We start from the raw sequence: 25,638 nt of genomic DNA, 5'->3' as shown, positions 1-25,638 counted from the left end.
ATTTCTCTTATCTTTTTTTTTTAACCTTACAATGTCCATTTTAGCTTTTAAAATCTTTTAACTTAATAAAACTCATTTTAATGAGAGATTTTAGTTTCCAATAATAATCAGACTTACAAAGTTGGGGATGGAGGATAATGGATATTTAGAAGAGAAACTCAAATACATAGGGTGCTTTTTTTATGTAAACAGAACTCTGAATTCATTCCTGAGTTTGTAACTCCTTCCTCAAACAAGTGTATGTAATTTCAAGCCTTTGCGATGTAACTGGAAAAAGTCACTTAGCTAGTTATTAGGAAAGGGCTTCAGTTCTAGGAGCATCTGTAACTAACTAGTTTTCTATTCTTGGCTCTGTCAGATTGTTTCCAAGCCTTGGTTTCCTCATTTGAAAATTAAAGTGAGAGATACTAGTAATCATCTGTCTTCTTTCACAGTTTTTGAGAAGACTGACTGAGACATGTCTCCTATAAAGTCTAACGATATATGTTGTTTAAAACTGTGAAGTGCCTCATGGGTGTTAGCCACAGGTACTCCTTTTTGCCAGTTAAGTAACAGAGGTTGCCTGAGTCTTCAGCCCAGTTCTCTCCACACACCCACTGCCCTGATGGTACTGAGCCCGGGGTTGTGACCCCCTTGGAGCCTCTCTCTGCACTGCTCCCTGGGCAACAGGGAAAGTCAGCAGGTTGACTTGGGCTCTTGAGTCTAGAAAACTTTTGCACTGTATTTGGAATGTTAAACCTGCAGCTTCTGAGTCTATGTTGGGGGAAATCCTGGGGGAGATGAATAAGAAATCAATTTATCTTTCTTTCAGGGAACTTAAACCCCTAGGATTTTTTCTAAGTCATAGAATCTGAAAACCAGTTAATTGTCCTCTCCATATCTTAGTAGAGTGACCCCCATGTAACATACTCTGCTGCTGCTGCTAAGTCACTTCAGTTGTGTCCGACTCTTAGTGACCCCATGGACTGCAGCCTACCAGGCTCCTCCATCCATGGGATTTTCCAGGCAAGAGTACTGGAGTGGGATGCCATTGCCTTCTCCGGTAACATACTCTAATAGGAGTTATTTCAGCGAGTATTTATAAAGGTGTAGGAAAATCTTTTAAGTACTGTAGAAGTCGGACTGATGTAAAGTGTTATTGAACAACCACGTAAGAGCATTTTGGGCCTCAGTTTCCTAAGTTATGTGTACTTTTTTTTTTTTTTTTTTTTATTCAGTATGTCACACAACTAAACAGAAGCCTGAAGCAGCAAATAAAACCGAAGCCAGAACCAGCAGAATCTCCTTTTCTTGAAAAAACTTCTTTGGATGAGGCTAAAGCCGAAATATGCGAGATGAGACCTCTTGTACCCCCCAGCCTGTCTCTGTCCAGAAAGCCAAGTGAAAAAGCATTGATAGAACTAGAACCTACCTCAGTAATTGAGGGGTCCATAGATCTGGGGAAAGAGACGAAAGAAGAGAAGCAGTGGAAAGAGATGAAGCTGCGTGTGGATGATTTGCCAGGAATTCTGGCCCGGCTGTCCAAAATCAAACTCACAGGTACCTTGGGATTTACTTGAAACTATTCTTTTAGTTAAACAAACTACTAATTTTATTACTGCCCCTGAAGGAATATTTTAAACTGCAGGTCCTCTTTTAGTATTTTTTCCTCTCTTCAACTTAATTGGGATTTGAAATCAAATTTTTGGAATTTTGTTTATGCAGAATTGTAAATAGTATTGCCATGAACATATTGTGGCCTTCCTTGGTGGCTCAGTGGTAGAGAATGGCAACCCACTCTCAGCATTCTTGCTTGGAGAATTCCTGTGGATAGAGGAGCCTGGTGGGCTACAGTTCATGGGATCACAAAAAAGTCAGACACAACTGAGAGACTAAACAACAAAACATTGTACTAAAAAGAGTCTCTCTGTTACTTGCAGTTAAACGGAATGTCTGTCCTGTTTGTTTCCTTGTCTTTTGTGTGTTTACACCTGCTGTCCTGTAAAGACGCAGTAAGAGAATGTAGCCCGATTCAGTTCTGAAACCAAGAAGGGCCACATTGCTGGGCTTGATGGGCTGTGGACCCACAGGCGCCGGGACCCCCAGCTCACTGCTGTGGTTGCTTCTCATAGGGCCTCTGGGATTGTCCCACGTTCCCAGGGATGTAGATTGCTTCTCTGCAAAGAGGTTTGGTACCAGATGTTTTTGCTGAAGCCTAGCAGACTGCACCAAATTTTATTGTATCTGCTGGGGTATTAACCCATGAGTCACGTCGTTCGGTTGTTACAGCCACCCTGGGAGTCTGGCCGAGCTTTATTGTCACCTCATCTAATAGCTCAACCTCAAAATGGCTTATTCTGTGCTAATCCTGTTAGAAGGCATGTTCTGGCCCACCCTGCAGACTGAAGGCCTGGTCTCTCCTTTCCTTCTTGGATAAGAATGGTGGTGGTTCAATTGCTCAGTCATCTCTGACTCTTTGCGACCCCATGGACTACAGCCTACCAGGCTCCTCTGTCCATGGGATTTCCCAGGCAGGAATACTGGAGTAGGTTACCATTTCCCTTCTCCAGGGGAATCTTCCTGATCTAGGGATCAAACCTGCGTCTCCTGCATTGCAGGTGATTCTTCACCGCCAGAGCCACCAGAGAAGCCCTTGGATGAGAATAAGGTGAAGAATACAGGTGGGGAATGGGTGGATAGTACAGTAACACTACGTATTCTTGGAGGACAGAAAGTGGTCAGTAATATTACTGAGGCAGAATTGGGAAAGGAACAGATGAGATAGAGCATTTTCGGAGTAGAGAAAATCAGGGAAAAAGTAGTGGTTGGTTGTTTGTTTTTCAAGAGTTGAGCCTGAAATTCAGGGTAGAAGGAGGTAAAGAGATGACTTTTTTCCTCAGCCACCAAGCTCACTTTAAATCTTTTTGGAGGGATGACAGATAGACAGGAATTTGACAGAGGAGCTGAGGAATCACAGTAAGACTTGCACAGGGCAACTAACGGCAAGCCTGATCACAGGTGCTGTCTGCATGTCTCGCGATGGCTGAGCAGTCATCACATTCCTGCAGAAGTTACCTTGTGTCACTTACACAAGCCGTGTGCGAATCATGTGTTGACATGTTAAGAATGACCCCAGATACGATCATAAGGATGTCACCCCCAAGATGAGTCCGCTCTGTCTGCAGGTGTCGGAAGCGAGTTCCCCCAGCAGCGGGACCATCTTTCTCTGTGTGCACTGCAGTATCTCCCACCCGCCCGGCACATTACTTCTCTTATCACCCCACTTCTGTCAGTAACACCAGCATTCTTCACTTCCCCCAGACGGGAAACCCTGGAGTCAGTCTTAATTCCTTGCTCTCCGTGGAGAGCGTCATCTCCAGTCTCACCTCCTTCGTTAGCCCTGCGTGGTTCTGCACCCCCTCTCTGCAGGCTGAGGTCCAGAACTCCTGAGGCATTTGGTCCTAACTACCCTCTCTGTCCCATCTTCCTGCCGTACTGACGTTCCTTTTCTCATCTACTCATAACAAACTCAAGAGTACCTTCCCTTCATGGTGCCTCCTGCCTGGACTCTGCCCGAGTTTAAAGGAACGTGGTAACCTGGAATGATTAAGCTCCTCCCCAGAAACAGGCTTTTTCCCTTTCCCCTGTCCCCCATTCCCACCCCTGTCCTAGCAGCTGGGCATGTCCATCCTCCCCACCGTGCTCAGTCCTCCCGCCTCCCTGGAGACCAGTCTGTCCCCATATCCAGTCAGATCCTTTCAAGGGTTTTCCCTTAGTCCTGCTCTGGCCTGCTCTTGGCAGTCAATAAATAAAGAACATCAGCATTTCATCCATCACATGCATGAAAATATTTCTGTCACATTTTTCTTTTTCTTTTTTTTCTTTTTGCTATTTCTGTTTATGATGTTTACTTGGTGATGTTTTGTTCTGTTTTATTTTGCCCCATGGGAATTTTTAACTTTCATGTATTAAGCCTTACTAGTTTTTTTAATGCTTAGAAATATTTTCACCACCCTGAGGTTATAGAAGCCTTCACTTGTGTTTTTTTCAGGCACTTCTATATTTTTGCTATATTCTTTAAGGTTTGGGGACCATGTCGAAGGTATTTCACTATAAGGTGTAGGGGTGATTGAGAAAACTGTTGATAGCACCATCGAGCAAGGCTTGCCTCTTTTTGTAAATAAAGTTTTATTGGAACATAGCCACAGCTGTTGGTTCTGTGCTCATGGCACACAACCTTGGCAGACTTGAGTCATTGCCTCAGAAAAGTCATGGCCTGGAAAGTGAGGGTAGTGACCTCTGGGCCAGAGTCCCTGCTCTCAAGTCATTGCTCTTACTAGTTTAGTGACCTTGAGCAAGTTCCATACGTCTGTGCCTCAGTTTACCCATCTGTAAAGTGGAATTAGTAATGATAACTTACTTCCTAGGGGTGTACTGAGTGTTAAATGGAATGACATCTGGGAACTGCATAGAGGCGACCATGTTAAAACCTACACACTCGTTTCTTAAATAAAAAATAAATTCATCACCCGGGTGATGTAACTTGCAGGCCCTTGAGTTTTTGCTGCCCTGCCCTTGGAGAACTTCCAGTGAAGACTGGATGAATGATTGTGTTGAGACTTAAGAATGGCAGTACTGAAGGGAGGAGAACCAGGTGTGAGGGGAGGGCAGTACTGGACACACGGAATTGGAGTTGCCCAGGGAACGCTAGCTGTGAAGGACGGGACCCCCGGGCTGGAAGAGCATAGCGTCTTCAGCATAGGGTTGACCTGAAGCCATGGTGGTGAGCAGGTCAGGTGTAAAGTGGCCAGAGCAGAAAGCCAAGGACAAGACTTTGGGGCCAGTCCACTTTTAAGGACTGGGCAGAGTGTGTAATGGGGCCTGCAAGGGAATATGTGGTCAGAGGAAGGGAAACAGGAGAGAGCTTCATCACGGAAAGGGCCCATAAGGAAGTGACCAACACTTAAATGCTAGAGGTCTCCTAAGAAGCCTGGCCATGGAGTTGTTTTACCTGGCAGTTAGGAAGTCAACATTGACAGGCTGCTACATCAGGAACTAATTATCAGTGTTTCTTCTTTTTAGAGTCTCAAATGAGGTACTCTTAAATATTTAATTTAGAATGACGTCTTAAAGTTTGTTTTCATAATGCTTAGTTCTTTAAGGGTATACGGGAAAGGGTGACACTTAGTTTAGGATCAGTTGGGTGCTTAGCGGGAGCATCTTCCTTCCTGTCATGTCAGCTGTTGTATTGCTTTTCCTGTTCTGTACCTTTAGAGTGATGTGTATCCAAGCAGGGCTTCATCCTGAAAACGTGGTCTGAAATCTCCAGCCATGACTAAATCGCTCTTTAGCGGCGGTTGTCTGTGTGTAGGATGTGCGTCAACTCTTCAGTCTGCTGAGAAGCTCGCATGGCACATGTGTGTGTTCCCGTGGCGCTTCCTGGACACCATCCCCAGGGATCAGATCCCGGAGCCCTGGGACGGGACCCGGAGCTCTGCACCTTGGCACGGGTGCAGATGATTGCATGCAGGTGGTCCTGGGCCACCCTTTGAGAAAGTGAGGGAGGCGATGCGCTGGCAGAGGCCGGCACAGACCCCCGTGGTCTGGTGGGCGTGGAGGGCTCGCCCCCTCCCCGTGAGAGCCTGAGCAACCCTGGCCATGACTGGCATGGGAGCAGCTGCAGGCAGGGGGTTGGAGGGGAGGTCTGGACCACACAGGAGAGGTGTGCATGGGCAAGATGCACATGTGGGCTGGGGAGCAGCCTCCCCTGCAGCCACAGATGGAAAAGTCCCAGCAGTAAACGTCTCTTGTATCATTTTATATATTCCCTGCCCCCAGTTCCTGGATCAGCTAATTGAATTCAAGTCATTTCCTTCTGCTTATTCCATTTAAAGAGGCAACACCCTTCGAGTGACCCCAACTCTCTTATTTTACCTCTTACCTCCCTGTTTATTTTATGACTTGAATTCATACATGTCTTGGAGTCTGCAGGATTTTTTTTTTTTTTTTTAAAGAAAATCCCTGGTGTTTATCAATTGGTTTCTTTTGGACTCTTTACATCTTGGGCAATTCATTTATAGGTCGTGATAGCCAAGGCAGAAATACCTGGGAGGCAGCTATCACTTTGATAGAACTTGTCTTTCTTCCTTCGCCTCCTTCGTGTATAGCTGTAACACACCAAGGATAATAAGCTGTAGACTAAGGAAGAGCCGCGTAGTGACCATGTGTCCCATTCATCTGTAGGACAGCAGAGTAGCAGCAGGATGGGGCTTTTGCATTTATACCAGGATCTGGGCCAAAGTCTGAAGGAGCTAATGCCGTTTAAAGATTTGTTTTTTTTCTATGAAAGGAAGTAAAACTGAGTTTATAAAGAAGTTATAGTGTGTCTCCCTTGAGTTTCTCTTGCCAGCCGAGCTATTTACAATATGTTTTTGGAGTTTGTTGCAAGGACCACACTGGGGTGAAGAAATTTTATTTGGAATAGGATCATAAGACACTTTGGTGACTCAACCAAGTTAACACTTAATATGGGTCAATAAAAAAGCAGAAATGTTTTCCTGAATAATGTCTGTGCTGAAAAGCTGCAGCACGTTTTTTTTTTTTGAGACCAGAACACTAAAATAATTTGTTTATTGAAGCCAATAGATTAGGCTGTTGACAGAACTGATGTGAACTGCAGCCTGCTAGTTTTTGGACTTCTTTCTCCAGAACCTAGAATGCTGCTTTTTATTAAAAGGAAAAAAAAATAAAAACCCCAAGAATAGAGGATGCAGTTTTATTTTAGGTTGCTTATTGTTTTTAAAGGTCAATGTACTATAATTATCAGCTCTCAGATACCACATAAAAGATTTTTCACATTTTCCTAAAAATATTGTGTTGTAGTTTCTTAAATTTTAATATATATTTTGAAATAATTACCTTAATATTTGTATGCTTGATAAATGTACTGAGTTTTACTTTTAGAACAAATAGAAAATACAGAGAAGCCAAAATGGGAAGGATGGGACTCTCCTTATAATTCTAAATATAATCATCCAAGTGATACCTGTTTTGATGATTTTGGTGTATTTTAGAATGTCTTTCTGGGGCTTCCCTGGCTCAGGAGACCTGGGTTTGATCCCTGGGTCGGAAAGATCTCCTGGAGAATGGAATGGCTACCCACTCCAGTATTCTTGCATGGAGAATCAACCCCATGGACAGAGGAACCTGGCGGGCTACAGTCCCTGGGGTCGCAAAGAGTCAGATACAACTGAACAACTAACACGCACACACAGAATGTTTTTCTATACATGCCCTTCAAATACTTTTGCTTTTTAAACAAAAATAAGATCATAATGTAAATGTTTTCTACAGTTAGAAAAAAAAAATCCTAATTCTGTGAATATCTTTTTGTGCCACTGTTTTTGGTGGCCTTTTCTTTTAATAAGTGGTGTTTTGTGAAGCTACAAAAGCGCACGAGAACACCCCTCCCTGTGTGACGTGGCATCCCTGGGTGCCTCTTTTGCGTTTTCAGCTCGAGGACGGAGACTCTCAGTCTGTTACTGGTAAAACATTCCTGTGGCCTGAAGGAGGTGCAGAGGGAGCTACCAGCAAGGGAACTTCTGCTTTAAAGAGGTTTTTCCAGTGTGGTTTTGAAACCACCGTGCCAGCGCCCTGCTTCCCAAGTCTGGTTTCTCTCATGGTCTGCCTCCACGCTCAGCACACAGGGCGTCTGTGCTCAGCATTTTCTCCAGCGCCCCTGCCAGGCATACCCGCTGTGGGGGGCCGTGTGGGTGGGGGCCTGCCCGTCGGGTTGAGGGCCTCCGCGTCATCTCCACCTCAACTCGGTGAGACCGACATCAAGGACTGCATCCTCTCTGCTCCGGCCCCTTCTCTCTCCTTTCCAGGGGGCGCAGCTGCCCCAGCACTGTCCTGCTGTTGCATAAAGTGGGTCCAGGTCACCACGGTTCACCCTGGCCTCTGCTCCTCACTCCTCACCCTCCACAGCAGCCAGAAAGACAGCGTCCCCTCAGATAGCCTTTATTCCCCTCCCAGGCAGCATTAGTGGTAAAGAACCCACCTGTCAATGCAGAAGGCATAAGAGACTCGGGTTCAACCCCTGGGTCGGGAAGATAACCTGGCGAAGGGCACGGCAACCCACTCCAGTGTCCTTGCCTGGAGAATCCCATGGACAGAGGAGCCCGCCAGCCTACAGCCCATAGGGTCACAAAGAGTCGGACACAACTGAAGCAACTCAGCACACACACACATCCATTTTCTCACCAGTTGGTCATTTTCTGCTATTCAAATAGTGAAAGGCACAAGTCATCCCTCAGCATCTGTCTTCAGTTTCATCTCATCTGCACTGTATTTAACAAACATTTCTTGAGGGTTTTAGTATCCACTCATTACCTAATTTATTGCTGATGTAGGTTTTTCTCTAATTTTCATTTTTATTCCATCATTTCAGTTGGTTTCTGGTGGGAGTGGGCCATGTAGATGCTTCAGCCAGTGTTCCAAGTTAGATGAAAACTATTTTTATCTGGGCTATTCTGTTTTCTGATGATGTCACTGCTTTAAGTACAGTTTGAGATTAATTCTTTCCCAGCTGAGCTACCAGAGAAAGAGCCCAAGATTAATTGGATTGATTTTAAGTATGAGATGGGTGGTAGATGCTAGAGGAATGTAGAGCTAAATTTCATGAGGATGGTAATCAGTCTCAAAAATGCATTGACAACTTTTATGAAGAGAAGGAGAAAAAGCTATGAGTTGAGAATGGGCTCAGCTGCATGTAACTGAAAACTTGAAGAACAGTGACTTAAGCAGATGAAGGGTTTATATACTCTCTCGTATCAAGGAGTCTGAGATTAGGAATTGAGAGCTAGTGCTCAGGGATTTTGTTAACATAGTTGGCCCCTGCTCTTTGCTCTGTTCTCATTAGCTTCTGGCTTTTGTCCTCAAGACCACAAGGTGGCTGCCACTCCCCCCTCATCATGTTGTATTCTAGGCAGAAAGAATGAAGAAGGGGATGATGTGGAAAGGCAGAAACCTCCTTAACAAGACTTGGCCTTTTTAGGGAATTCGCTAGTGGTCCAGTGGCTAGGATTCTGTGCTTTCACTGCCAAGGGTGCAGGTTCAGTCCCTGGTCCAGGAGTTAAGATCGAGCAAGCCAGGGCAGGCTTTTTACTTGGGAGGGGAAGGTTTTAATAGGAATATCTCCTTAAATTTTATTGGCCAGGGCTGTATAGCAAGCATGGCTTCTCCAGCTAAAAGGGACAGGGTAAAGAATACCTCTATCATTAAAAAAAAACCAGAGCATCTAAGTCCAGCCTGGGCAGTGCTGTCTGTAGCCAGCTTCCCTATGTCCTCACAGTGCCCACTAGGCTGTCTTTTTATGCAGCACGTCCCCTCCCAGGAAGAGGATGCGGGCTGCCTGGCTTTCCACCCCCAGTTTTCCAAAGACAGTAGAACCGCACCTCTAGATCTGCTGTGGGACCACACCACACATGCGCTTCCCGTGCAGCGTGTTTAAATAAAGCTGCTTTGCCGCCTCGACATACACTTTCCCAGGGCTGGTTATGGGTATGTGCCTGTCTGTCGGCAGTCTTCCCTGCCGTCTTGATCATCAGGTACGTGTTTGAGACTCCTCCTGTGTGCTGGGGCACTGTCCGCACTGGACTGTGCCATGGAGGAAGACCAGCTGGCCCAAGGCTGCACTGAATAGTTCAGGTTGATGGCGAAACTTCAGCAGAACAAAGAAGCAAGCCAGGCAGCCCCTCTCGCTCCTTTGTTACACTTAGAAGTCACTGAGGGCCTGTCATCCTGTTAAGTTGTCTTCTTTGCCCCGGATTCCATTTTCCACCTGGAGAACTCCACTCCCTTTAATGTTTCTGAATTGCCACGTGTGGTCCGAGCTACTTGGAGTGCTTGTTAAAATGCAGATTCCTGTGCCTCATCTCCATAAACTCTTTCACACTAGGTCTGGGGTGGGGGCTTAGGAATCTGTATTTTAACGAAGGGCCCTGGTTGGCATGGTCCCCAGAACCTACTCTGAGAAACTATTTTCCAAAGAACTCACTCAACACCCTCTCCACCACCTCGGCTTCATGCTCGGCAAACCACCTTGCTCCCCATTTCAAACAAAAATCGAGCTTTGGTTTTCATCAAGTGGGAACTCTTGGTTTATCTGGGTTCTCACAGGTCATTGCCTTTTCTCTTCTCTGCCTGTCTCTTCTATCAGCCCCACCTCCTATCAGCAGCCAGCTGCATCTGTGGACCCGTGGCGTTCTCTTAGTTCTGCACACAGTCAGGCCTCCCCCGTCCCTGGCGGCTGTGTTAGCTGCATCTCTAGAGGGGACTGGACGATGGCTCCCCAGCCCTGCGGGTGCCTGATTATCATTCTGGGGTGTCCTCGAGGGCCTAGTTTCTAGTTCAGAGTGAAGTACGGTAGCATCTCACTTATTGAGGTTAAGGAATGAGAACCTTACAGGAGTGAATTTAAAAGGCTGCTGGCAGGTTATCGCTTTAAGTGCTAAAAAGTTTTTGCACGGTAGCATTTTTTTTATATCTTAAGCAAGGGATGGTAAATTTGGAGGTTAAGAATAAAAAGAGGAGTGCTAACATAGCAGTGTTTTGTTAAAACACAAGGCATGTTTTTTGACCTGTATTCACATGGGTGGTGCTCTCTTCAGAGGAGGTGGGCAGGCCGGCTGGTGCTCCCTTACCCTGTGGTCCTGTGTCACTGTTTTTCTGCCTCTAGCACTCACACCTAGCCCTCCTCCCCATTCCCAGGCCAGCTCCTCCTCATCCTTCATCTTCACCTTTGACCTCAGTTTGAGCAGGTTTCTAGGTCAGGAGCCCTTAGCTGTCACGGCATCCATGACTTCACCCTCTGATGTGCTTCTGCGCTTTGTTGTTGTGCCTGTTGGCTTGTCTGAATCTCCACCAGCCTGTGGGCACCACGAGGCAGGGACCACATCCATCTCCTTGGCTTGTTGCATTCCCAGGGCCTCACTCCTACCCTGCACATAATAGATACTCAAAAAATAGAAGCTTATGGGGGAAAAAAGCTATAATGAACTCTCTTGCAAAAATTTGTGGAATTTAAAACAGCTTAGCTTTTTAAGTACAAATAATCATTTTCCTGTGATGTAATAGCTGAATATTTTGTTGTTGTTCAATCGCTAAGTTGTGTCCAACTGTCTGTGACCCCATGGACCGTGGCACGCCAGGCTCCTGTGTCCTCCACCATCTCCCAGAGTTAGCTCAAATTCATGTCCACTGAGTTAGTGATGCCGTCTAAACATCTCATCCTCTGTCACCCCTTTCTCCTCCTGCCCTCAATCTTTGCCAGCATCCGGGTCTTTTTCAATGAGTCGGCTCTTCTCTTCAGGTGGCCAGGGTATTGGAGCTTCAGCTTCAGCATCAGTCCTTCCAATGAACATTTAGTAGCAGCTGTGAAGTATTGTACCTGTGGCAGGTGACCTTGGGCCACTGTGTTTCATATTTCTGTCTGCTTTTCACCATGTCACCCTCACCCGTTGTCATTGATATGAAACTGAGAACAATCTTCATTATTTTAGCAAAAACTGCTCAACTAACAGTTTCTTCTTGCCAAACTGATTTTTCAAAAGGATTGTTTTTACTTCTTAAAAGCTTAATAAGCATTAGTTTTATGGAAAGTTCTTTTAGTTAATTACAAAGATCATAAAGTGTTGGTTATTGAGTCTACTGAGAAGAAATGTTTTTTTGTTGAAAAGGAAAACTAAAAATAGGATGACAAAGTAGAAAAGCTTCGGTGGTTCAAGGAAAAACTGTGATTGAAAGAACAATCTTACGGTCTCACTCAGTGTTGCCTAATTAACTTGGATGCAAACAGCTTTTCTGGATGTGTTTTTTATACAGACCTGATGGCTATTTCATTTCCCTCTTCTGAATGCCGTGGGTGCAAACCAAGTGCTTTCTGGGGAATTTCCTGGGGACTGAACTGAGTGCTGCATTTTCGTAATAGTGATGCTCAGTAAATTTGAAGTTAGGAGTTTGAATTTGGTCCTGGATTTTTAAGACCACCACCTCTGGTCACCAAGTATGAAAAAAATAAAGAGAAAAACTGGAAGGCCCTGCAAGTTCCTAGTTTTGCAGCTGTGTTATTAAAAATCTCCATTAGAAGTCTTTATCTTTTAACCTGATGTGGTCATGGTTTGTAGTCAGTTACTCTCTGATTGATTGTCTTTAATGTAGCTGAGGAAAAAAGTACCCTGTCTCTCATCCATTGACTTTTCATCTGAACGAAACAATAAGCATAAGAATTACCACCTTCCTCCATACGTGTGTGGGTAACAGAATTGTCAGAAGGTTCACGGAACGCAGCCAAGCTGTGAAGCCTACGAGACTCACTTAAATTAGAAGTTGAGCCATTTGAAGCTTATGGTGTTAACAGAAATGAAAAGAGAGGAAGAAGTCATAAGTACAGCTATCAAGTAAAAAATACATGTTCGTTTGAAAATCAGAAAAGACCTAATTCCCGCCTTTTAATTAAGTTGTATGGTTTTGAACTTTGAGATCCGTTAACGAAAACATTCCATTGCTTGGAGCCACCGGTGAAAAAAGCCACACACAAATTCATTAACTGTCTGTTCTCTGGCTGCTTTGTACATAAAAGAGATTTAAAGAAAATACACCTCAGGTCTATAAAATTTGGGTTATAATATTGCATAGTCCCTGCTCTCAAGGATAATGAGATATAATAGATCACAAGGATAATTTGAAATCTATAGAAAATCTCAAACTCTCATTTAGTCAGCGGTTTCCATCTCTCAAGCAAATCTTTTATCAGAGTTGATAATTATCTGAATTGATTTATTGGAGTTTTGTTTTTCACACTAATTCTTTTTGGGGCCAGGGCTGAGAAACAGTGAGGCAGTGCAAGAGAGAGATGAAGCAGGATGTAGATGACCAGGTTTTTAATATCATCTTTATAGTTATTTTTAATGGATGATCTCAGAAAAGAGATAAAGTTCTTTTTAATGGATGATCTCAGAAGGTGCATGAGTACCTTCATTATGCTTCTACTCAGAGACCAGCAGTTCTCAAAGTATTGAGCCTTTATCAAAAAAAAAAAATCATTCTTGATTAAGCCACTGCTTCAAGAAAACCTCTTGTGTACTGGAAAAGGGAAAACCTTTCAGCAGTTGCTTGCTGCTCTGGAAGCAAACCATGAGCTGGAGCTGGGGCGCCAGGACCCACGGAGCCACCCTCTGCAGGGACGGAGCCCCCTAGGTGCAGAAGCAGGGTCATGTCCCCAGTGGGTGGGGCGAGGGGAACTTCTCCCCTCAGTGTGGGCTCCCTGCTTGGGGACTTGTGGCCATTCTCCTTAGGATCTCTGCTGCAGGAGCATCATGGCTCGTGTGCAAGGATGTCCTGAAAGCACAGCTGACCTGCTGGTGGTGATGTGATCAGCTGAGTGGTGTGTATGTGTGTGTGTTTGCTCAGGTGGCTCAGTGGTAAAGAACCTGCTTGTCAGTGCAGGAGAAGCAGGTTCGATCCCTGGGTCAGGAAGATCCCCTGGAGAAGAGAATAGCAACCCACTCCAGTATTTCCTGGAGAATCCCATGGACAGAGGAGCCTGGTGGGCTACAGTCCACGGGGTCACAGAGTGTTGGACATGACAAACCAACTGAGCACAGCTGGTCTTCCCTTCCTTCAGTGGAATTTTATTCTGAAAATGTCTTTCTTTGCAGGACTTGTTACAGAATAACCCGTATAGCAGTGAGCCATATATCATGTGTAACTTACATGACCCTTGGTCAGGCCGAGGGTTGAGTTCACTGCCCTTGGCTGGCTCCTGGATCTCCACGTATAAAATTGGACATGCTACCCACCAGTGCTTGCCTTGCTGCTTATTTTAGAGCAGGCCTCTCCAAAGTTTGCTGGTCATGTATTTTATCAGTAAAAAAATTTTAAGTGCATGTGTGTATATTTATAAAATATTTATGCTATTGTATATAAATGCCGTATGTAACAAAAATGTATAGTTATTACTTGTAAATAAAATTCATGTGCTCTCATCCCAATGTATTATATTCATTTTATGATATGCAAAATATGTGTTTTAGAAGAAAGAGTTAAAAAGTTGAAATAGGAATTAAAGTTCTCATGTTTTCTTCCCATAATGCTGAAGTATCCACACACTGCTTTGAAGTGCAGTGTTTCCGGGGTATAAATAAATGTAAAAGCACTTTGGCATTGCAGAGCGCTTCCCAAATGTATGTTTTGTTTTTGTCATCATCATAGTTAGTCCACAGTTATTAAGGACTGTGCTGTGGTCCCTCCCCTGGATGTTGTAAAACTGGGGCACACGGAGCTTGTGTGAAGTGTTTTGTTGTTTGTCAACGTTCCTTAAGGCACTGCTTTGAAACATTAAGTCTAAGCGTAGTGGCTGGAAAAATAGATCATCTCGAACCACATTTTAACAATTACCAACAGCACCACTTTTTAGGCCCTTAGGATTTGCCAGGCACTGGCCTGAGTGCTCTTGTTATGGTAGAAACTAGTGCGTCTCTGAAAGGTGTCACTCGGTGTGGACAGGAGCGTGGAGGTCCCGTGTGGCTGGTCCCTGCGGATGCTGTGCCTGGAGAGACAGGGGCTGGGGTGGTGGGCATTTGCATGACTGAAGGTTGTGCAGTGTTGCTCCAGAGATAGGAGTTACACCCAGAGCTAGGTATTTCAAGGGAGTTGTCTTGAAATGGCCTGGAACAGAGGGACAGAGAGACTGAGACCCATCCCACAGGAGGCTGCCCCTGGTGAAGCCACCCCTCCATCAGGACAGAGATTAGCTGACCCCAAGTTCCCTTTGACCTTTTGCGGTCCTTTTGTTCTCTGAGTTCCTGAATTGTTTGGCTCCTTTGCTGTAATCACTTAGGCTTATTCCCTATTGAAGGCCTGTGCCTGCGAGTGATTTGCTCTACCTCCATCTGCACCACTGCCGTCCTTCCCAGGCCCTTGTCCCTTCCCTGAGGCCCTGCAGGCCTCTCCGTGGTTCCTAAGCCATCTTCCCTCCACTCCAGTCCGTCCCCTGCGTCCTCAAGTCTCATCTTCCTCAAATGCCACCCTCCTTACAGTATTGCTAGTTTTCTCTTACTGCATTAACAGCTTTGCAGGTTAATATAGCACAAAGCTATTATTTCATAGTTTCTAAAGGTCAGAAGTCCAGGCCTGACCTGGCCAGTTCTGCTCAGGGTCCCTCCAGGCTGAAGTCACTGTGTGGGTCGGGGCCTTGCTACTCACCTGGGGCGCAGAGCCACTTCCGGGCCCATGGCTGTTGGCAGAGTCCATCTCTCTGTGTCTCTGGGACTGAGGTCCCTGGACTGCTGTGCTCCTGGGGGCCTCTGTACCACATGGCCCCCAGGCAGCCCACTTCAAGGAGGTTTGCTTTTTTCTGGGCCAGCCAGGGCGTGCCTGCTTGTGACTGTGAACTTTAAAAAATTTTTTTTAATTATAGAGAACATAAGGGCTTCTCCCAGAGGAGGCAGGCAGACCAGAGACCGTATCTGGTGGCTCCTTGTCAGTGATGTTGGCCAGTCGGAGGACGTGGTGCGGCCAGTCTTAATGTCAGACCCGGTGTCAGCTCCAAGCAGAGTAGAGGGCAGGGCTGCAGCTGTGTAGGTTGTTGGGGCTGCCTTCTCACCCAGCATCTCCCCAGGGGCCTGCGGAGTCTGTGTGGGGTAGACACCCACCCACGAGCAGGGTTGCTGTGGGGAGTTCATCGGAGTGGGGCTGTCCCTCTTCCCTGGGTCTCCGGAGTCCCCCCTGGGACTACAGGACAGCGCTCCTGGGCCTCTACTGGATGGGTCAAGCTTCATCGGCCACATTGATTTTCTGTTTATTTGTGAAGGGACAGAATACGAGATTACCAAATAAAATATAATTTCCAGTGTTATTAATGAAAGACTATATTACATTCACTTTTAATGAGATCCTGGTGTTGCAAAATGATTCCACGTAATGAATCCCCTGGAAATCAATGAAAAGTTTAATTACCATCATGGCAGTGCTGTGCGAGAATATTGCTTCGGTCAATTTTACAATTTATCAATTTTCTTTCCCTTTCTCTTTCTTTAATTGCTTTGATGAAGTAAAAATACATTCTTCATTAGCGTTTGATCTTTTTCTGGAAATGTGTTACAAAAATTCAGATTTCTTCCTCTCTAGTAATAATGGTCCCTGTCATTTTTTAATCTGTGTTACCATTTACAATTTGTATATTTTTAAATGAGGCAGTATTTCCATTTTGTAGATTTAATCATTACTAAGTCTTACTAAAGCATTATCCTTTTCTCTCTGTCAGTTTTTTTGCAAACTACTTGGTGTCTCTTCTCAGCTCAAGAGTTGACCCATTAGTCAAAAATTACATGTTCTGTGTTTATTGCTTGTCACCCAGTCAAGCTCTGCTGCTGCTGCTAAGTCACTTCAGTCATGTCCGACTCTATGCAACCCCATAGACGGCAGCCCACTAGACTCCTCTGTCCCTGGGATTCTCCAGGCAAGAATACTGGAGTGGGTTGCCATTTCCTTCTCCAATGCATGAAAATGAAAAGTGAAAGTGAAGTCGCTCAGTCGCGACTCTTAGCGACCCCATGGACTGGAGCCTACCAGGCTTCTCCGTCCATGGGATTTTTCCAGGCAAGAGTACTGGAGTGGGGTGCCATTGCCTTCTCCGCAGTCAAGCTCTGGGGGCAAATAAAAAGAAAAACCATTGGTTTTGTGCAACTACATACCCTTTTTGATTTCAAACAAAGTGAATTTTCTTCTTACAGTATTTTTAGTTTGACATTTCACTGATAATGGTACTGTCTTTTCCACCGTGATGGTAATTGATTTTTTAAACCTATTTACAAAGCTCAATGCAAAATGTTGACCTGGTTTTTTTGATCTAAGGTTGTTCTTTATATTGGTAACTCTAGATTTTGCTGACGATATACTGAGAAAGTCATCCCTTCTGTGTATCTGGTTCCCCATGGTTCTGCCCTCGTTCCCTGTGGATTGATAGTCGAGCCTCTCAGATGGTCCCTCTGTGTGTTCTAAGTCAGGGTGCCCACTGCTCCTGGTTAAACAGCCAGTGATAGGGGGCTTCTTGACCAGACGAGTGCAAACTCCTTAGCTTGCCGTTCTGCAGTGTGACAGCTAGCACCCTGCCTCCTCAGCCCCCAGTAAGTACTCCTTGCCTGGCGCAGTGGGATCCCCGAAAGTAGCAGCGAGCCAGACAGTCAGGGCACCTGCCTCCATGGAGCTTATATTCCAGGCGGAAGCCAGAGAGTGACAAGCGCCAGAAAGGAAGCGCAAGGGCACTGTCAGCCTGGAGGGCTTTCTGCACATGAGATGATGGGGCAGTTCTCCCTAAGATACGATCTCTAAGGCAGGACCTGGAAGATGAGGAGGATCCAGCCAGGGGAAGAGGCAGAGGGAATAAAAAGTACAAGGACCTCAAGGCAGAATAGAGCCTAACCTGCTCAGCACAATGCCTCACGTCTAGTAGGTACTGATTGTGGATTAGGTATACAGTGAGTGAGTGTTGAGTGAATAAGTGAACGACTGGATCTGAAACACCCACTTAGTTTTTACTCTTGAATGTAATGGCATTTTTCTGTAATAAACATAGAGTTTTTATTATCAGAATGATGTTCTGTAAAGCTTAATTTTCCAATGAAAGGTTAGCCTGCAGTCCATGCTCTTACGGTGGGGATTGGTCTGCCTGGAGGCGGGCTTGCATGGCCGGGACCCTCCACCCTGCCTGGTGACAGCCCCTGGTTTGTTTCTGTGTTGCAGCCCTGGTCGTCAGCACCACCTCAGCTGGCTTCGCCCTGGCTCCAGCGCCTTTTGACTGGTCCTGCTTCCTGCTTACCTTTGCTGGAACAGGCCTGGCTTCCTGCGCTGCCAACTCCATCAATCAGGTTAGTGCAACACCTTTCAGCCGGGTCAGGCTATCGTCGCTTCTTCTGAGATTGTCATATTGTGGCATTTAAAAAGAAAAAGACCCCTCCCAAATCACACCCATTGCTGGGAAGGTCCTGTGAGCCTAGAACGCTGCGTGTCTTGCAAGGTTTGGGGCCCCGAACCAGTCTGTCTTTTTCTTTTCAGGTGAAACGTTTTCAGGTATATTCAGAAGCGAGAGCAATAGAGTATCTTTCTCAAATGACCAGGCTTTGAGGTTGGAAAGTGTTTTAGAGAGACTTCCCTGACAGTCCAGTGGTTAGGACTCTGTGCTTCCAATTCACAGGGTGCATGTTTGATCCCTGGTTGGGGAACTAAGATCCCACATGCCACATGGCACGGCCAAAAAATAAGCTAATTAATTCAATTCAATTAAAATAGTTCATTTTTTAGAAAGTGCTTTAGAGCTATCAGACTCGCTTCTCTTTCGCACTTCAGGCACATTCCCCCAAGCTTACATTATTATGTGTTGTTCTTCCTTTGGTTTGACTTGTTTGCATTTTAAAACCACCACTATGCAAAACAGTGTATTTTAAACAAGCACATCCATCTTTAAAAAAAAAATTCTTTAATTCAGTCCTCAGTAAACTTGGCCCGTGGAATCAGAATATATCAAAAAACTTAATTAGCACATTATTTTTAATACTTCTTCCCCTCACTATTATTTTAAATGTCAAAATAATTCTCTAAAATGCCTTCCCCTCCCCAGCCTGGTCACTGCAGTGTGTGCCCCAACCTTGTGGCTTTCTCATAAGATATTGTGGTGGAAAAGTCTTGGCTAAAATGTAAAGAAAGTCATTCTCCTCACCAGAACACCCAAGAGGAGTTGGCATGGTTTTAAAACAGGAATTGAAGTTACCAGCAGGAAAACAGCTTGGCCAAGTGGATGCATGCGCTGGTAGTCTGCAAAGCATGAGCCTTTTCATTCGGAAACATCTACAGTGTGCTTTTACCATGTGTTATCAGCTGCTTGGAGAAGGGTCAATGCATTTCAAATAAAGTTAATTTTCTGTTCCGATTTTACATCAAAACAGTGCTGCAGGAGGTTCAACCAGCTCTACTCACCACCACCCCCCACGCCCCTCCTGTAAACCACAAGCCATCTCTTCCTGTTGTACCCTCCCTTGTTCCCCAGCGAAGAGATTGATGACGGTTTCACAATGAACACGTTTTTAATGACGATTTGAATAAAAAGCAGTATAAGCAAATTGGGTTTATGTGACTATTTGTGGGTCTATTTTTCAAAATATTTAAAATTAAAATTTAAAATATTAAATTATCACTTGTATGTATTCAGTAGTTATAAATCCAGGTCATAAGATTAATAATATCAATTGCTGTCTTCTGTTCCAGTTACATAGATTTTAATAGAGGCTTCGGACAAAAGTATGGAGACTCAGAAAATAGCAACACAAGCTCATAAACATCAAATGGTCCCTAGATATTATAAAAGATGACACAGAGTGGGGGACTTCCCTTGCAGTCCAGTGGTTAGGACTTTGCCTTCCAAGGCAGGAGGTACGAGTTCGATCCCTGGTCAGGGAGCTAACATCCCACATGCCTTGGGGCCAAAAAAACCAAAACATAAAACAGATGTAACAGAGTCAATAAACACTTTAAAAAATGAAATAAAATAAATAAATAAAATGATCTACATCAAAAAGTCTTTTAAAAAAATAGACTGGCCTTGAGTTGGAGCTGTCTGACGCCCCTCCCCCCCACCATCACCACCAAAAGGAATAAAAAGGTGGTCAAGAATTCATGATGGAGTAAAACCATTCAATTGTAGCAAAGAAATATCTGGAGGAAATAAAGTGGAATGATTTATATTAGGCAGAAGTTTATTATGGAAGCTGAACATAAACCAAGGTTTTAGAAATGTTTTAAGTTGAAATGCGTTTAGATGGCCGTGTTATTTCACAGTTTGCTCCAGGGGCTGAGTTGGGTTCTGTGGGTTTTAAACTGCTGGGGAAGCTGCAGCCTCCATAGGGGGATTCTTTCTGTGATGACAAATGCCAAGAGTCTTGTCCTGCCTCCTCCTCAGGCTTGTGTCCTAGCCCTGCCTACCTTTCACACACACAACTGTCCCGCTCTTCTTCTAGAACTTTCTCATACCCCCCACAGGCATCAGCAGCATTGGGCATGGTGTCCACCCTCAGTCAGGGCTGTTGGGCACACAAATACTTTCCTCATCCTCTCCTGTTTATCCGTATTGCTTCCCTCCACTTGTCTTGGGCTCTGATTTCATTCGGAAGCCTTGTAATACTTAAAAAAATCTCACTGATTTCCATCATCGAATTTCATCATTATAATAGTGTCAGTTAGCTTCTCAAATGACAGTATTTTCTAAATAACGGTGGGGATATTTTAATTCTAGTGTTGTTAAGCAGTCTCATAAAATAAAGGAAGGTGAGGCCATTTTCATCAATGCTTTTCTTTAGCATCAAAGAGCACAAGGCCACAAGGATTTGCATGAGCTTTTGAAAGCATGCAGAGAAAGAAACAGTCGAAAAGGAAGAGCTTCCTGGTTTTTTAAAGGAGCTGGCTTCCCACTAAAAGAGTGCAGAAGTGTGGTTGGTGTGCAAGACTGATCTCCAGCTTCTGTTGGAGTTCTGTGGGAAGAAAATGTCCCCTGTCACATTTACAGAAGGATTCAAGTAACATTTCATGTTTTTAAAAATACTTCTCATTGCTGTTATTCATTTAGTTCTGAGTGTTTCTTCTTTATACCCTACTTCTGTGATCTCTCTGTGTAAAAGTAGGAAACATAAAGCTTTGGAAAGCAGTTCTTAACCTTTCTTTTAAGGAGGGAAAATGAGATTTAGCCTCTGATATATGAAGTCCTGACTAATGCATAAAGAGATACATGTATATATAAGAAACCACTAACATGAAAATGTAAAAAGCAATTACACCCATGTTTTGTAAACCATACACATGCTTCATTTAAAGCCATAGGGCAGCTTGAGAGTGGGAGTGCCTTCCAGGGATGAAAACAATCCATAAAATTCAGCGACTGGAAAATAAAATGTTATAGATGGCCTTGACTGATCTTATCTTGAAAACAGAGAGGCCAAAAGGAAAAAGCTGAGTGAGCTCAAGTAGAATGAATTAACAAACTGAAAGATAAAAATTATCAAAAAATTATCATCACAACCATTTTGATTGTTTGACATGACAGATACTGTTTTAATAAGCTGTAAGTGGGATTGTAATTGCACTCATCTCACATGCTAGTCAAGTAATGCTCAAAATTCTCCAAGCCAGGCTTCAGCAATACGTGAACCGTGAACTTCCAGATGTTCAAGCTGGTTTTAGAAAAGGCAGAGGAACCAGAGATCCAATTGCCAACATCCGCTGGATCATGGAAAAAGCAAGAGAGTTCCAGAAAAACATCTATTTCTGCTTTATTGACTATGCCAAAGCCTTTGACTGTGTGGATCACAATCAACTGTGGAAAATTCTGAAAGAGATGGGAATACCAGACCACCTGACCTGCCTCTTGAGAAACCTATATGCAGGTCAGGAAGCAACAGTTAGAAAGGGACATGGAACAACAGACTGGTTTCAAATAGGAAAAGAAGTACGTCAAGGCTGTATATTGTCACCCTGCTTATTTAACTTATATGCAGAGTATATCATGAGAAATGCTGGACTGGAAGAAGCACAAGCTGGAATCAAGATTGCTGGGAGAAATATCAGTAACCTCAGATATGCAGATGACACCACCCTTATGGCAGAAAGTGAAGAGGAACTAAAGAGCCTCTTGATGAAAGTGAAAGAGGAGAGTGAAAAAGTTGGCTTAAAGCTCAACATTCAGAAAATGAAGATCATGGCCTCTGGTCCCATCACTTCATGGCAAATAGATGGGGAAACAGTGGCTGACTTTATTTTGGGGGGCTCCAACATCACTGCAGATGGTGATTGCAGCCATGAAATTAAAAGACACTTACTCCTTGGAAGAAAAGTTATGGCCAACCTAGACAACATGTTAGAAAGCAGAGACATTACTCTGCCAACAAAGGTCTGTCTAGTCAAGGCTATGGTTTTTCCAGTAGTCAGGTATGCATGTGAGGGTTGGACTATAAAGAAAGCTGAGCACCAAAGAATTGATGCTTTTGAACTGTGATATTGAAGAAGACCCTTGAGAGTCCCTTGGACTGCAAGGAGATCCAGCCAGTCCATCCTAAAGGAGATCAGTCCTGAGTGTTCATTGGAAGGACTGGTGTTGAAGTTGAAACTTCAATCTTTGGCCACCTGATGCAAAGAGCTGACTCATCTGAAAAGACCCTGATGCTGGGAAAGATTGAGGGCAGGAGGAGAAGGGGACGACAGAGGATGAGATAGTTGGATGGCATCACTGACTGAATGGACATGAGTTTGGGTGGATGCCAAGAGTTCGTGATGGACAGGGAGGCCTGGAGTGCTGCAGTCCATGGGGTCACAAAGAGTTGGACGCGACTAAGCAACTGAACTGAAGTAGGATTATTTTACTTATGTTACATATGCATGAGTTTTTTAAATAAAGATCAAGAGTGTGTGTCAATAAGTGCATATATACAGGTTGATTTTAATAATGATGCACTGTTTGATTTCATGGCTGTGCCAGTCCTCTGCCCTTTTAGCTCTGCTCCTACAAGTGATGCCACACACACCTTTGTTGTTAGAGGACAAAATACGGGAAGTAAAATTGCTGGGAGGAAGGCCACCAGCCAAAGCATGTGTGACAATGGTTTAACTCTGGAATGTATGATTTTAGCAGAATAATTAATTTCTAACATTCATGCAGTGCCTTAGCATTTACAGAGTGTATTCACACAAATTATTATTTAAACCTTACAACCCTGAGGGATAGGTGGCATTATTTCCATTTCTATTGTTAAACATTTTGTTTTACCATTGAATTATTCTTTTTTTAAAAGCAACATTGAAAAAATTATTGTGCCATTAAATCCCAATAAAAAAGGTGAATCATTGTAAGTAAAAATAATAAATAAATACCATTGCTTTATGAATGTGAAAAAAAAAGCCACAGGAAGGAAGAAACTATTATGCAAATTAAGTGTTTATTGCAAAATCTGTAAGAAACTATAAATAAGTAAAAATGACATTTTAAATGTTGTGTTTTGCTTGTGCCTGGCACTGTTCTGAGTGTTAGAGTCACAGTAGAGAAAAAGCAACAAGCCCTGCCCTCGTGGCCTGTAGCCCAGCACTGAAGAGATCCACTGCTTAACATTTTGATTTATGTTATTGCTGTATAGGCCTTTTTCACACACATACCTTCAGGCATATATTAATATCGCACAGAAATGGTTTATGTAATATGCATAGTTTCTATATATTTTTTCCTTTAAGTAGTATATCACGAACGTCTTTCTGTGTCAGTATTTGCCTTATAGCATGATTTTAAGAGTCTTCTGTAGATGTACCATGATTTGTTTAATCAGTTTCTCTTTGTTTAACATTTTAGGGATTTTCAGTTTTTGCCCAGATAAATAATCCTAAACTGAAATTCTTATAGCTGAATCTTTGAACCCCGTCCTTCACTATTTCTTTAGATAGATTGCTGAAACTGTGTGATTTAACTAAAAGAAAGTTAAAATTTAAAACGATGTGTGCTTTAAGTGCAGCTAAATTTCTTCCTGAAGGTCTCTGTTTGCTTTAATCTGCTTATACTTCCATTTGGTGCCATGGGACTGCTCCTCACTGACCCTGAAATCTATGCTGGGTCTATAGGTGTCCTTAGATGTTGCCCTTTTGATTCAAGGTGGTCTGATTACAGAGGAGGTGGAGTTGGGTTTTTTTCATTGGGAGACTTTTTAAATGCTTACTTGCTGTTTCTGTTTGTCAGTGTTTGCCCATTTTGCTGTTGGACATATGCCTTTGTTCAAGAGATCTTGCAGTCTGTAGACTGGATTAACTTTTGTCCTGTAGGGTTTGAATATGTTCTGCGGTCTTTGGGCAGGGGTTTTGAAATGCCAATGTTTCATATGTTAACTCAGTCAGATCTTGTAATTTTTAATAGAGGAATTCTGAGTCTCGGCACTCCTGGCGGTTGGGCTGGAAAATGGTCCTCAGCACCGGGGGGGTGTTTCCCAGTGTCCCCATCTTTGCCAACGGGGTGCTGTTGGCACCGACCCCCCCCAGTGTGACAAATGAAAATGTCTTCAGACTTTGCCAAGTGTTCCTTGGGAACCACAGTCCCTCCAATGAGAACTGCTGCTTTGATAATTTCTCCTTCTGATTTTACTTGAGATCCCGGCTATGGTTTCAGCCTCGGGCAGCCTGGCTCACGTTTCTTCTGCCCGCTGATGGCCAGGTTGACCACACGGCCTGGTTCATGCTGCTGTTCCTTGTGTAATAACTCTTCATGCCCCTTTTGACTCTCAAGTGTTCCAATTCAGACAGGAAATCACCAGTCTCTCTATTCGTAGCCCACCCACACTTCATCTCTTTCGCTGTAAATGAAAGTGAAAGTCTCTTAGTCATGTCTGACTCTTTGCGACCCCATGGACTGTACAGTCCATGGAACTCTCCAGGCCAGAATACTGGAGTGCATAGCCTTTCCCTTCTTCAGGGGATCTTCCCAATCCAGGGATTGAACCCAGGTCTCCCACATTGCAGGTGGATTCTTTACCAGCTGAGCCACAAGAGAAGCTCATGAATACTGGAGTGGGTAGCCTATCCCTTCTCCAGCAGATCTTCCTGACCCAGGAATCAAACCAGGGTCTCCTGCATTTCAGGCAGATGTTTTACAAGCTGAGCCAGAAGGGAAGCCCTTCACTATAAGTGAGCTGTGCTAAAAGCATCTTTGTATCAAAATATCGGGGCTCAGGCGCTGGCTTTTCTCCTCTCAAGTGCACCGACTGGACCCAGGCCACCTGGCTTGCCTCACTTTCACCCTCTCTGTAGGCACCTGTTGGACCTACTGTCATGCCAGTTGTGGTGCTGGGTGTGAGCACCTACAGCTCAGACAAAGAGTGTTTCCCTCCGTTACTACTCTGCCATCAGTAAGCTGTTGAAGAGGTTTGATGAATTCTTTAGCTCTTACAATACCCCTGGCAGAGATCGATTACTACACTTGTCACTTGCTTGCAGGGTGCATTAGTCGCTCAGTCGTGTCTGACTCTTTGTGACCCAATGGACTGTAGCCCACCTGGCTCCTCTATCCATGAGATTTCCCAGGCAAGAATACTGGAGTGGGTAGCCATTCCCTTCTCCAGGGGATCTTCCCGACCCAGGGATCGAACCCAGAGTACCTGGCTCTATTGATGGGCAACCTGGTGACTAGAAATGTCTTCCTTCTATTGAGCAGATGTCGGCCTCCTCCTGCCTTCAACCAGCGGGTCATCTTCTCCTGTCTGTGAAAGCTCAGTGTCCCTTAGTCCACGTGACCGGTGCTCCCAGTCACTTTCCAACTGTGGTTACAGGTACTTGTGTTGTTGCAGGGGAACGCTTAACTCCTTGATACCGGTAAATAGGATTCCCTGATCTCGAGCAACCATCCCCTCTTCCCACAGCAGAGAGCAGGCCAGCAGGGTGAAATTGCCCAGGAAGTCATAATGGAAAAAAGAAATATTTACGGGGGAAGTGAAGGGAAGTAGCAGGAAGTTTCCATCATAACAACAGTCATAGCTGATACCTGTCAGATGCCAAGTCATGTTCTGAGCATTTCACATGTATTAGCTAGGG

The 25,638-nt window shown here is 44.3% G+C and overlaps 1 protein-coding gene and 1 long non-coding RNA gene across 2 annotated transcripts in view; both read left to right on the top strand.

The window, feature by feature from the left end:
• The window catches only part of LOC102397580 (protoheme IX farnesyltransferase, mitochondrial), a 110,490-nt gene that overhangs the window by 5,839 nt on the left and 79,013 nt on the right, over positions 1-25,638 (top strand). The window contains exons 3-4 of the mRNA XM_006068247.4: positions 1,218-1,539; positions 17,782-17,906. Coding sequence (XP_006068309.2) covers positions 1,218-1,539; positions 17,782-17,906 — 447 coding nt within the window. The remainder of the gene's footprint in view (positions 1-1,217; positions 1,540-17,781; positions 17,907-25,638) is intronic.
• Positions 2,594-14,024, top strand: LOC123332638. The gene is made up of 2 exons (XR_006549560.2): positions 2,594-2,647; positions 13,698-14,024. It is a non-coding gene; the product is annotated as an uncharacterized LOC123332638 (long non-coding RNA).

This window comes from Bubalus bubalis, chromosome 3, assembly GCF_019923935.1.
Source record: "Bubalus bubalis isolate 160015118507 breed Murrah chromosome 3, NDDB_SH_1, whole genome shotgun sequence".
NCBI classification, from domain to species: domain Eukaryota; kingdom Metazoa; phylum Chordata; class Mammalia; order Artiodactyla; family Bovidae; genus Bubalus; species Bubalus bubalis.
The sequence above is the reverse complement of the archived record's forward strand: the minus strand, read 5'-3'. Positions and strand labels throughout refer to the sequence as shown.